At 41.2% G+C, this 11,862-nt stretch overlaps 1 protein-coding gene across 1 annotated transcript in view; it reads left to right on the top strand.

Annotated features, from left to right (window-relative positions):
* Positions 1-1,441: 1,441 nt before the first annotated feature.
* Positions 1,442-11,862, top strand: part of DPY19L2 (dpy-19 like 2) — a 102,919-nt gene continuing 92,498 nt past the window's right edge. The window contains exons 1-3 of the mRNA XM_058569085.1: positions 1,442-1,834; positions 9,712-9,736; positions 11,116-11,203. Coding sequence (XP_058425068.1) covers positions 1,456-1,834; positions 9,712-9,736; positions 11,116-11,203 — 492 coding nt within the window. The 5' untranslated portion in view covers positions 1,442-1,455. The remainder of the gene's footprint in view (positions 1,835-9,711; positions 9,737-11,115; positions 11,204-11,862) is intronic.

Here is an 11,862-nt window from a genome sequence, read left to right as displayed (position 1 = left end):
TGTGACAAGATGAATAGTACGTTCTGCTTTAGACCTTCAGATGAGGAGGAATTAATGTGGGCTGGAAAACTGGGCTGGGGCCTGGAAAGTGATAGAACGCAGATGGGCAGGGAGAAAAGGATGAAACAGCTACAGGGTGGCTTTTCCGTATGAGTAAAGGGATAGTTACGAAGTCTCACCCTGCGGATCTCACTCGGAATAACTGGAATGGGAGATCTGTGTTCGCGGAAATGGCAATTAAAGTTGAAAGGTAGATTGGGGCAGATTATTGAAAGCACTGATGAGCAAGCCAAGGAGTTTACATTTTATTTGTGGGCCAATGGGAGCCATGAACATTTCTGCGCGGTGTTGCATCAGGAAAATAAACCTGGCCACCATGAGCCGTAGATTAGACGGAAGAGAAGAGAACTAGGAAATTCAATCCGATCCGTCATAAAACAGACGGGAGGTGGACTGGTGTGGGCTCCAGCGGCAAGGCTTGTAACAGAGGCCAGGGAAAATGTCAGTGGCTCCTGTCCATCTTTACCAGCCGCTCTGGCATCACGAGTATAGTGATAATGACCGCGAGGCTAAGAGTTCCCTTCTCAGATGGTCCTGGGTGGTGTCTGGTTGAGGAAGGTGAGAACGCTGAGCACAACGCTTCTAGGGCTGAGGAATTCTGAGCAACCTTGTTGGGATACAGTTTTACTTCAGGAATGGATTAGCTAGTGCTGTCCTCCAACGGGAAACCGCCGAATCACAGAAGGCACGCCAACCTGAGGCTCTGGGGTTAGACTCACCGGGCTCACGCCGGCTCTGCCACACATTGCCTGTGGCCTCGGGCCATTCCCTCAGCGTAGGACACTGAACACCGAATGCAACGTGTCCGTAGGAGGTGAAAAGAGAAGTTCCTAAAGTGCCAGGCGCACCACAGGCGCTCACTTCCTTCCCTCGCTTCTTCTATGGTTATTTCTTTCAACTAAGAGCTCCTTCTCCTTTATTAACCTCGACACATGCAACCTTTTGGTAAAAGTAACAAAAGTAAGCTTGAACTCGAAGAAAGGAATTAAATCGCAGAGCGCTCCCCTGACTTTGCCGCAAGCAGGACTGGGACTTTGAAGTGACGCTCCGCGCGGCGCATGTGGGAAAGTGCGCATGGGCGGTGCGCAGGGGCTGCGCGTGTGGGAGGATGCGCGTGGGGGATTCGCACAGTGTGGTGCTTCGAAGCTGCGCGTGGGGGGCTGCGCGCGTGGGTGGTGCGCGAGGAGGATGCGCGTAGGCGGCGCGGGGCCGCTTGGACCTCACGGCACGCCGTCCGGGTTTCGCGGTCGCCTTGACGACCCCGCGGCCGGCAACGGCGGCGGGGACGAGTCGTTGAGACCGCGAGCCGAGCCGAGCCCCGGCGGACGTCGCCCGACTCTGCTGGGCCCGCGCCGGAGAGAGAGCCAGCTTCATCCGAACAGGGACTATGAAAAAATGGTCGGGCAAACGAGGAATAAGCTCAGAGAACCGGCTTCAGAGCCTGTGCACGCTCCGCGCTGCGTGCAGTCTAGGCGGCGGCGCCGGGCGACCGGGGCCGGGGAGCCGGAGGTGGGGGAGGAGCGGCAGGAGGAGGTGGAAAAGCCGGAGCTGCCTTGGTCTGTAGGCGGCGGGAACCTGCCCGGGGGCGCCCGGCGGTTCTCGCCGCGGAGGACCCGAAACCCGAAAGCGCAGAATTGCGTGCAACTGGAAGTGGCCTCGAGGACGCTTTTTCTCGGCCGCTTTCAATTCCTCAGCTGTTTCCTGGAGCAGCTCCGCGACAAGGTGCACCTACTGCGGAGACGTCATTTCTTGGGCAGGACCACCTATGGCATAGGTGAGCAAGACAGGGCGGGGAGAGCTCTCTGCAGGAGCCCCGACGGCTCAAGGCTGGATGCCCTCTCTCCGGGGCCCCGCGGGGCTAGGTTCGGTTCCGCTTCCGAAGGACCCTCCGGCCCTCTCAGTCTCGGGTTTGAAGTGGTGTTGGTGAGTCTTGAAAAAGACCAGTTGAACAAGCAAGCCTAGTAGCAATAATGACAAGGTCCAAGCTCTGAGAAATTGCTGACAAGAATTTCCAGCCCCCTTAGTTCTTGTTTTAAAACACTTTCCAGGGTTTTCGGGCATAGTATTTTCGGGCACAATGATCATTCCTGTGTCACCAACAAAATGTCATCTTAATCAGGGCAGCCATTTATCACAGGTTGTAAAAATGATAGGCTGTTTCTTGGGGGGCAGACATTATATTCCTCTGCACCTAAATAAAGCAAAATAAAGTGTTGGTTTTTTTAATTAGTTGAGAATCTTTAATAGTGGAAATAGGGTCAAATTAGACAATATATTGCCCCATGTTGGTACCCATTTACTTTCATGTTCTTGTGGAGCTTCAATGCCTAAATTTGGAGAATTTTCTTGTTATTTAAGCTGTTGAAAGATTTTTCTTTATTTACATTTCTCATTTTCTGCAGTTTAAGTGGTAACTTAAATGTTGTTGCTGTTTCAATAAAATCAGTTTTGAACCTAGTCCTTGGTCAGACTGGCTACTGATATAAATTGAAACATAGATAATGTCTCAATGTAAGTTGTTGTGATTTCTTTTCCACCGTAAGTTGACTGCTGATGTTAAAGTAGAATGAGTCTCCACATTTGGGGTGTTAAAAATACTTGAGGAATAATAGATGGGATTTCATATTTAGATTTTATTAGATGTCTAGTTATGGCAACAGATATATTCCACATCAGGAATCAGCATGGTCTTGGATACCAAGCTGTTTTGCTGTTCCAGGGCACCCATGTCCGGCACATGGAAGGCACTTGATGAATGTTGGGTGAAATAATGACTGAGTATATTAAGTTCTGTGAGAGTTCAGCTGAGCAAACTAATACTTTAGGATGGGAAGTGGGAAAAAAGATCGGGGAAGACTTAGGAAAAAACGGGATTTGAATTGTGACAAAAAGGCTAGTGTTTGGATGTGTGAAGCAGAGAACAAGTATTAGAGGAGACCAGCATAATCAAAGTCTATGAAAGTGAAGTGAGGCTGAAAGGAAGGGTACAAAAAGAAGAGGAAGTAGGAAGTGAAGAGGAAGTAGAAAGTGTCACCTTAAAAAGCAAATTCGCCCATTTTATCTTCAAAATGAGTTTATACGGGAATAGCCAAAAGAATTGTAATTCAGGATGTGCGTGCTATGGTAAACTGTAGGCAAATCGGGAAAATGAAGGAGGGGAGCTTGCTTTTATAGAGACAAAGGGGGTGTAGGGAGGGGCTGTTCTAAATGAAAGTCTCTGGGGGGAAAGTAGCAGTTCAGGGTGGCAGTGGCTTCTCATTGGCTGAGCTGTTGCCTGGTAGGGAGAGAAGTCTTCCTTCAGTAGTGAAGTAGTTGTACTTCCTTTCAGAGAGGCAGTGTCTCTTCGTGTTTGGTGTAATTGGTGGTGTGTGATGGGTTGTGTACAGGGTGTGAGACTTCCCCCTACAGGCCTTCCCAACTCCAGTTCAGTTAAGGTTTCTTTTATTAATTTCCACACTTTCCCATTTTGATCAAGATTGTTCTCTGAAATCATTGCTGATTAACAGTCAGATTCTCTGCATGTAGTGGTCTTGTTCCTTGGTGCCAGGAAGAACCTTTCCTGTTTGTTGTGTTGCACGTGGGTGGGAAAGGACATAGTGGTTAGAAACCATTTAGGCCACATTTGAATTACAAGGAAGGTTAGGAAGGAGAACTCTCGAGCATTTCTTAGTCAAAGTCCTATTTGTCTGAGGTTGTAAGCATCAGAAATCATTTCAAATTGTTGAGCTAACATCGCTTTACAAAGGTTCAATAGGCAATAGGTACACAGTTTAAACAAGTACACAAAGCAGGATTAAGAACAATACAACAAGCCTAGTTTGCAGGATGGTTCTAAACCAGGAGCCCAGACCTGAAGGTAACCAGCTGAACAAATCAAAAGACAGTGGAGGGGCTGGTCCCGTGGCTTAGCAGTTCAGTGTGCGCGCTCCGCTACTGGTGGCCTGGGTTCGGATCCCAGGCGCGCACCGATGCACTGTTTCTCCGGCCATGCTGAGGCCGCGTCCCACATACAGCAACTAGAAGAATGTGCAACTATGACATACAACTATCTGCTGGGGCTTTGGGGAGAAAAAGGGGGAAGAAAAAAAGGAGGATTGGCAATAGATGTTAGCTCAGGGCTCGTCTTCCTCAGCAAAAAGAGGAGGATTGGCATGGATGTTAGCTCAGGGCTGATCTTCCTCACAAAAAAAAAAAAAAAAGACAGTGGATTGTTAGGTGAAATTTGTTGTGGCCAATGTGCTTGTTTTCTAATCTTATGTAATTGGGTTTTTATTTCCCCAGAGGTGTTTATCCACATGCAACAGGAGGTGTTCACCACTGCACAGATACCTCCTTGCTCAGCAAATTGATAATCAAGGGCTGTACAGTATCCAAAACCACCTTGGCCGATGAGTTAAGTACCTATTGCTGAGCTGAAATTGCATTGGCTGTGGAGTCAGCCAACTCTTCTAGTGTCAGGGAGAGATTCCTGATGGTTTGTTGGCACTCACTCCAACCCATGGAAAGAAAGCTCTTCCCATGGAGGCAAACCCAGAGTCATGCATGCCTCCTGGAAGTGCTTGTTTAAAGCAGTTATAGTGGTTTAATGGAACACACCAGTAAGAGGCCTCTGTTTGGTTATGTAGAGAAAATGGAACAGTGAATACAGTAAAGGCACATTGTCCTTATATTCTCTAGCTGTTAAGGCAATGAGTTGCCAAAGCATAAAGGCCATTTCTGAAACCTCACAGATGAAGCCTTAATGAGGGGGTGCCCATAAGGACCTTGCATAAGTGATATCATCTATAGATTCATTCATCGGCACAGAGGCATTAGCATTATATAACCAAGACTTGGATACTCAGTATGTTGTTACATACCGAGAGGTTGCCTGAATATTTGGGTATATCAAGAAATTTATAGATGGCCTGGGTTACATTGACAGCCTCACAGAATTTTTCACACAAATATTCAAATAATCTTGTTTTCCCCTCCCAAGGCCGGGTTAAATTAAAGCAAGGAAGGAGTTTAGGTGGGCTTAGCACCCTGAGTTGGTAAAATGGGCCAGCGGAGCAATTTAGACAAACAGCATCTGAAATCCCAGTGAAATTACTTATAGGGTGAACTAAGGGGACTGTCTTGGACAGGCTGAGGTTTCTGTTGGCAAATCCAGCAATCAGAGAGGTTTTCTCCCCTTCTCAAGTGATTGGTAAATGCGAACAAGGGCATTATCCTTCTAGGAAAGAGAGGGAGAAAATAAAGTAAGAAACAGCAGTGGGGTGAGGGCATACAGGCCTGGTCCAGCCATGTTAGGAAATCTGTCTGCCTCAAATGTCAGCTGCTTCTCTTCCTAGTCAGTTTGGTTTGGAGGTGTCCAGTGTTTGTACAGGACTAGATGTCATATGGAGCCTTCTTTAGCTGTGAGATGTGTACCCAAGGCTCAAGTCCCTGAAGTTTGGCTGTCATCTGGGTGGTGAGTAGGGCCTCGTATAGTCCCTTGCAAGGAGATTTCAAGGGCAGTAAAATTGGAAATGTCAGTTTGGAGTATCATATCCAGACATTTAAGGAAAGTAGCAGAATTTAGGATCCAGTCCAGCTTATAGATACAAGAAATCCTTAAAGACGATTAATAGGACTAGAATTTAAAATCTACAAAAGTGCAAACATAATTTCTTTCTCCACAGTTACCTCCATTTTTATTAAAGATAATCATAGTAAAACTAATTTGTATTAAATTTGGCCTGATTATTTATATAAATGCAGCAAGAATATTGATTGACCATATAAGCTCTTTTTTAAGATTGCTTTGCTGAAACCTTGTAAGCAAGGTAGTAGGCCGATTTTTCCAAGCAGTTCCTTAAAGCTATCTGGTCATATCTGAGTCTGTGTACATCTTTCTTGAATATAACATTCACCCATACAATATAACATAAAAAAAAGTTTATCGTCACTTATTTGACCATGCTTCTTGTGTAACTTGATATACCTAATAAGCCTGATAAGTGTAATATCTCTTTTTGTATAAGGAGAGGGAATAAATCTTTTGAGATGTCCTAAGTGCCCTCTGGAAAATTCCAGCATTATATCCAGGTCAAAAAAATGTCATTCAGAATTTGAATATTTTGAGAAGCTTATCAAAAATATCAAAAGGTTTAAACACTTAACTAAATAGGATCACAGGTCATTATGAAATAATACTTAAGTATTTGACCAAAGTAACAATAACAGGTTTCAAAGGCAAATAGAAAACGTTACAAAGCTGTCAGCAAAACTTAACTCCTTTAATACTAAGAAGACTTGGCTCTCTTAAGTAATTAAAGACCTAATGGAAACAATACAGGAAATTATTTTGACAAAGCCCAAAATCTCTGTTTTCTAGGCATATTGCTAGGCACAGTTTGTTTCACCAGTAGACCAGTAGCCCAAGAAACTTTGTACTTTCAACAGAAAAGAAAGCCAAATTTTAATTTTGCATCAGCTTATCTTGATATCAAAATTCATTCATTCCAATCTTAGCCAGTCCTGACCGCTCATAAAACTCTTTTCCCAAAATTTCTTTCCATAAACCTTTTACAGCTTCCTTTTTGCATTCAGATTTTGTCCTGTGTTTTCTCCTTTTCCATTCTGAAATAACCAGCTTCTCTTTAGGACAAAATTACTTTCTTTTCCCTCAATGGAATGCATTTTCATTCCTCATACCTTCTTTTACTGAAACACACATCTTTCCTTGTGTACAGAGATGTTTCCGCTTTTGTTTCTAGTAGCTTTAGTTACGTATATTAGAATTCTTAACCCTCAGAATCCCAAATTCCTAGTGAAAACTAAGAAGTAAGCAATTGTGAACTGGCAGATTTATAAATACATTTCATAATTTCAGAGTATATGCCCTTTTGAACAGTGCAGTCTTTCAGTGTGGCACAAGACATGGTTACAGACCCAAATTTATCTTTAGTTTCTTTGCAATAGGAAACCAAAAGTAGATAAACCTGTGTTCAGTAATTAATGTTTTAGTATTTTATCTTGTTTGAAAAATGATTTAGGTACTCAATGATTACCCATTATTTAGTTTAAGTTGGCATAAACTTTGATCTTATTTACATTTATTTTAACTACTTGCTTTTAACAATCATGCTTGGATTAGACATTAAATAGCCAGCCATCATCTTAAGTTACTTTCTTGCTGACAAATTTTCTAACAGAGATAACATGAGCCTATTTGACCCAAGTGGAGAAAAAGTTGCACATTTGCATTACACCCCATACTAACAACTCTGAAGACATGCCTATTTTCTATTTACACCAACAACCTTAAGCTAGCTTTTATTTACTAAAGGTTAGTCCTAGATCACGTGAACCTGAAAAGCATTTAAGTTAGTTTCTACTATATTTCTGAGATTTAGGAATAGTTAATTTATAAGTGCTTAACTTCAAGACAATTAAATAGAGCTTTTTACAAGTCAGTTCTAGCAATACCATTCAGAGGTAGAAAAATATCACATCTCTAACATACATACGTGGACATAAAGATAGACATAAACAGAGCTCTCATAGCTTTCATTTTAAAACTTTAGCCATGTCTCGGATACAGTAATTTAAAACTCAAAAGAATAGTTGGATCCAAATTGTGTTTCTGGCAGACAAAGTAAGCTAAGGTTACTTATTCAGTTGGCCAGAGTCTTTTACTAAAGATGTTTATTTGCATGCTGTAAGGATCTTTTTAGCACAGTTTTTGGAGTCATTTTGTCTATTATCAAAAGTCTAGGGTAATTGCTATTTAAAATTTTCTTTCCAGTTGTTTATTTGCTCCAGGTAACTTAGAAATAGTAATTAGGGGTTTAGCATTTGAATCCTCAGAGGGTCTGATTTTAAAGGGGTAGATTTTCACAGAGGAGGAGAGAAGAAGATGGTGCCAGGGGCTGAGCCTGGGCACAAGATGGCTGCTGGGGCGGAGTCTGAGACAAAGGAGTCTGGGAGGACAAAGAAGTTGGTGCCTGAGACAAAGAAGAAGGGGGAGGGGAACATGACGCTTCAGAACCCAGTCAGTCTCCCTCAGTTTTTTAGTGGTTTTGGCTAATTTAGACAAGGTATCTTGTAGAGAGGCAGTTTTAGAGCTTTGTGCATATTCAGAAGCCTCCAGGTACCAATGAAAATAGACATAACCATTTATTTGGCTTAATTTTAGAGCATGGTCTTCCAATTTGGTTTTAAGAAAAGCTAATTTGGGGAGATTGAAAGTTCCCCATAATGGCCATTGTAATTCCAGACTGCGTTTGGTCTGCTTGGCCCACTTAGTTAAAAATGTGCATATAGGGGGCCCAAAATTCTCAAACATAAACACAGCCCGGGGGGGGGTCTCTGAAGGAGGGTTCCCCTCAGAACATTTAGATGACAAGGATCTCATTTCTGAAATTTCCTCTGAAAACCCAAGAAAGTTGCTAGAGTAGCCCTGATCCCCAAAGAAATCTAAAAACACAAGTTGCCGAATTCCCATCCCTGATTCCAAAAGGAATCTCAAAACGAAAGAAAAACTCCTGGATTTTTAGCAAGCCTGAGCCCCAAAAGGAACTGTGCTACCTTCAGAAAACAACTGAGTACTCACCAAGGATGACACCTTGAACGGGAGGACAAAGCTCCTCCCCTGAGAAGACAAAGACTTCCCCCATCCCGAATAAAGTCTGAGAGCTCAAAACTCAAGGAGAGCAGAGCTTGGAATCTGAGAGGAGACTCACCAAAAAAAATCAGGTGGCAACTCACAGAAGCAATGAGCACAAGGGGCTCCGTGTGGGTAACTTGCTTGATTCTGGGGGTCACTCTCAGGAGTTTCCTCCTTTGGATCCCACTTTCCTGACACCATATATGTCAAAAAGGAAATTTGCCTGTTATTTTATCCTCAAAACAACTTTATTCGAGAATAGCCAAAAGAATTGCAGTTTGGGATGTGCATGCTGTGGTGAACCTTAGGCAAATGGGGAAAACAAAGGAGGGGAGCTTGCTTTTATAGAGAAAAATGGGGAGTAGGAAGGGGCTGTTCTAAATGAAAGTCCAGTGGGGGAAAGTAACAGTTCATCAGTAGTAAAGTAGTTTTACTTCCTGTGGAGGGTGCAGCGTCTGTCTGTCTCTTCCTATTTGATATAACTGTTGATGTGTGTTAGGGCTTGAGAGCTCCCCCTACAGACCTTCCCTACTCTGATTTAGTTAAGGTTTCTTGAATTAATTTCCACGGAAGTTCAAAAGGTTGGTTGGGAACAGCCATGGAGAGTCTAATTCAAGATTAGGGTTAAGGCATTTGAACTTCATTCTGCACTGATTGATTCTTCTTTTCTTTAAGAAAAAAAATTTTTTAATGAGGTGAAATGCATATAACGTAAAATGAACCATTTTAAAGTGAACAGTTCTGTGGCATGTTGCAAGAGTGATGAAATTATTGATGTTCTAAAACTGTGTAAGTCTCTCCCTTTGCTCCTCAAATCCCCCTGACAGAGGTAAGTACTAGTCACAATTTATGTCCTTATGAAATTTTTCCTTTGCTTATGTAGACAGAATTAGCTAGCCATCTTGTTTGTGTGTGTTCTCTCTCTAGACATATAAGGTAACACATTTGAAATACTTGTTTTAAAGGTATACTGTGATTAAGCAGCTTTTAATGACTTTTTTCTTTTTTGTTTTTTCCAGCTGCATTTGTGGGAATTTTGCACTGGTAAGATTAGTTTCAGTTTGAAATAAATAAAAACATTTGGACTAAAAATTGCCATCACTGTTTGCATACAATAAAACAATAACCTCTTGCTATGTGTATAGAACATCTGTATGTACACCAGTTTACACATATATATTACTTGTTTAAAAACGTCATATGTGAAGCAGCATTTACAAAATTATGCATTAGGGGAATAGTAACTTATGAATTAAAATATTTTTGCTTTACCAAAGGATTCACTACTATATTTTTTAAATATCTAGCTTTTCTAGTGTACTTTGTATGTTTATTTCCTGTAAAAAAAAAAAACTCTCTTATTTTACAGTAATTGTGTGTTGTTAGTCACATAAGCTTAGAGATAAAGTTTTAGTAGCACCTGTCAATAGGAAATCAGGTAGAAATGAAGATAAAGACTGCAATGGTAATACAGAATTAAATGAGCCTTTCAGTGTGCATGCACATGCACCTTATATTACAAGTGATCTATTTGTAAAAATTATATGTAAAATAATAATATTTTTTCTCTGACATATTTTCATTTCTACCTGAGCTCAGGGATTTCTACCTCTGGGAAGAATGGGATCTGCCCATGTCCTGTTGGGACAGTGCTGTTCTGGCCGTTTAGTCTGCAGGGAGATTTTAGTTAGAACTAAGGCTGTAATGATAAGAAACATTTCCTACAGATATGGGTACCCTGGCATATGTCCCACATGTAAATGAAAGTGAGTGAAAGATAGGGCTGATGTATGGAATTTTGCTTTATTTTCTACTTCATTGGAAAGCATCTGCTATGTAAATTAAGGATAGCATGACTGCTGACTGACTAATTTTACTTACCACATATCCTCCTATTTTAACTGCCTACAGCTGTTTTTTAAGTTTCACTAATAAAATATTTTGAAGTACAGTCCTGTGTTCTTTGGCACTTGAAAGTTGATTCCCTTATATGGTATTATACTTATTTAAAAATTGCTTTAATATAAGATAATTTTGTTTAAAATTCCAAATGCTTTTCAGCAGTTAGAGAGGCAGTTCCCAAACCTGGTACATTAGAATCACTTGTGAAACTTAACAAACAAAAACTTGCCTCTGTTCTGATTTAGAGGCCTGGAGTGGGAGGAGGGGTGGAGAGGTCCACAGGAGTTTTAGATATACAATTAAGATTAAGAACCAAGGAGTTAAGGAATTTCAGCTATGTGCTACATTAGATTATAAATGTCTAAAAATATATTAGTAAGCAAGTTATAAAATTATTTCAATATTTATTATAAAAATTCTTTTTCCTTTTCCTTTTTATGATTTTTGTACTTTATAACTTAGTTATTTTAGTACTGGTTTTGAAACACGTTCTTATAATATGGTGCTTCATTTTTTTCTAGGATACATTTAGTAACACTTTTTGAAAATGAGCGTCATTTTTCTCACCTCTCATCTTTGGAACGGGAAATGACTTTTCGCACTGAAATGGTTAGATTCTTTCTTCTAATGAATTCATTTGTAGTTTAAGAATAATAAGATTATAAGGTGAAACTTATTAGAACTGAAATGAATTTTTGGTGAACTGTGCTATTTCTCAAGCTATAGCCTAAGTTTATAATTCAAATAGAAAAGTGTTTTAAGATTCTTTTTCAAGTTCTCTCATTATCTCTCCTCCTTTCCTACTGCAAACTTCTTTTTAAGGTACTAAAGATCAATTATAATAGCTGAGGAAGAAGGAGAACAAAGACAACATTTAGGAAGTGATATAGGAGTATCAAATGTTACCAGAAATTGCTTTCTCTTGGGCTAGAGGTGGGAGATCCCATGTTTTACCTGGCTGTTTTAATTTTTTTTTTTTTTTTTAGCTCTCTTGATTTCAAGATAATCTCTCTCTCTCTTTTTTTTTTTTTGCTGAGGAAGATTTGCCCTGAGCTAACATCACTGCCAGTCTTCCTCTTTTTGTGTTTGAGTGGCCACCATAGCATGGCCACTGACAGACAGGTGGTGTAGGTCCGCGCCTGGGAACCAAACCTAGGCCGCCAAAGCAGAGTGCACCGCACTTAACCACTAGGCCACTGGGGCTGGCTCACAAGATAATCTCTTTTAGGAGACAACTTTTGATACATTTTCTTTAATAATTTTTCTGT

Source organism: Diceros bicornis, chromosome 3, assembly GCF_020826845.1.
Source record: "Diceros bicornis minor isolate mBicDic1 chromosome 3, mDicBic1.mat.cur, whole genome shotgun sequence".
Lineage (NCBI taxonomy): Eukaryota > Metazoa > Chordata > Mammalia > Perissodactyla > Rhinocerotidae > Diceros > Diceros bicornis.
The sequence above is the reverse complement of the archived record's forward strand: the minus strand, read 5'-3'. Positions and strand labels throughout refer to the sequence as shown.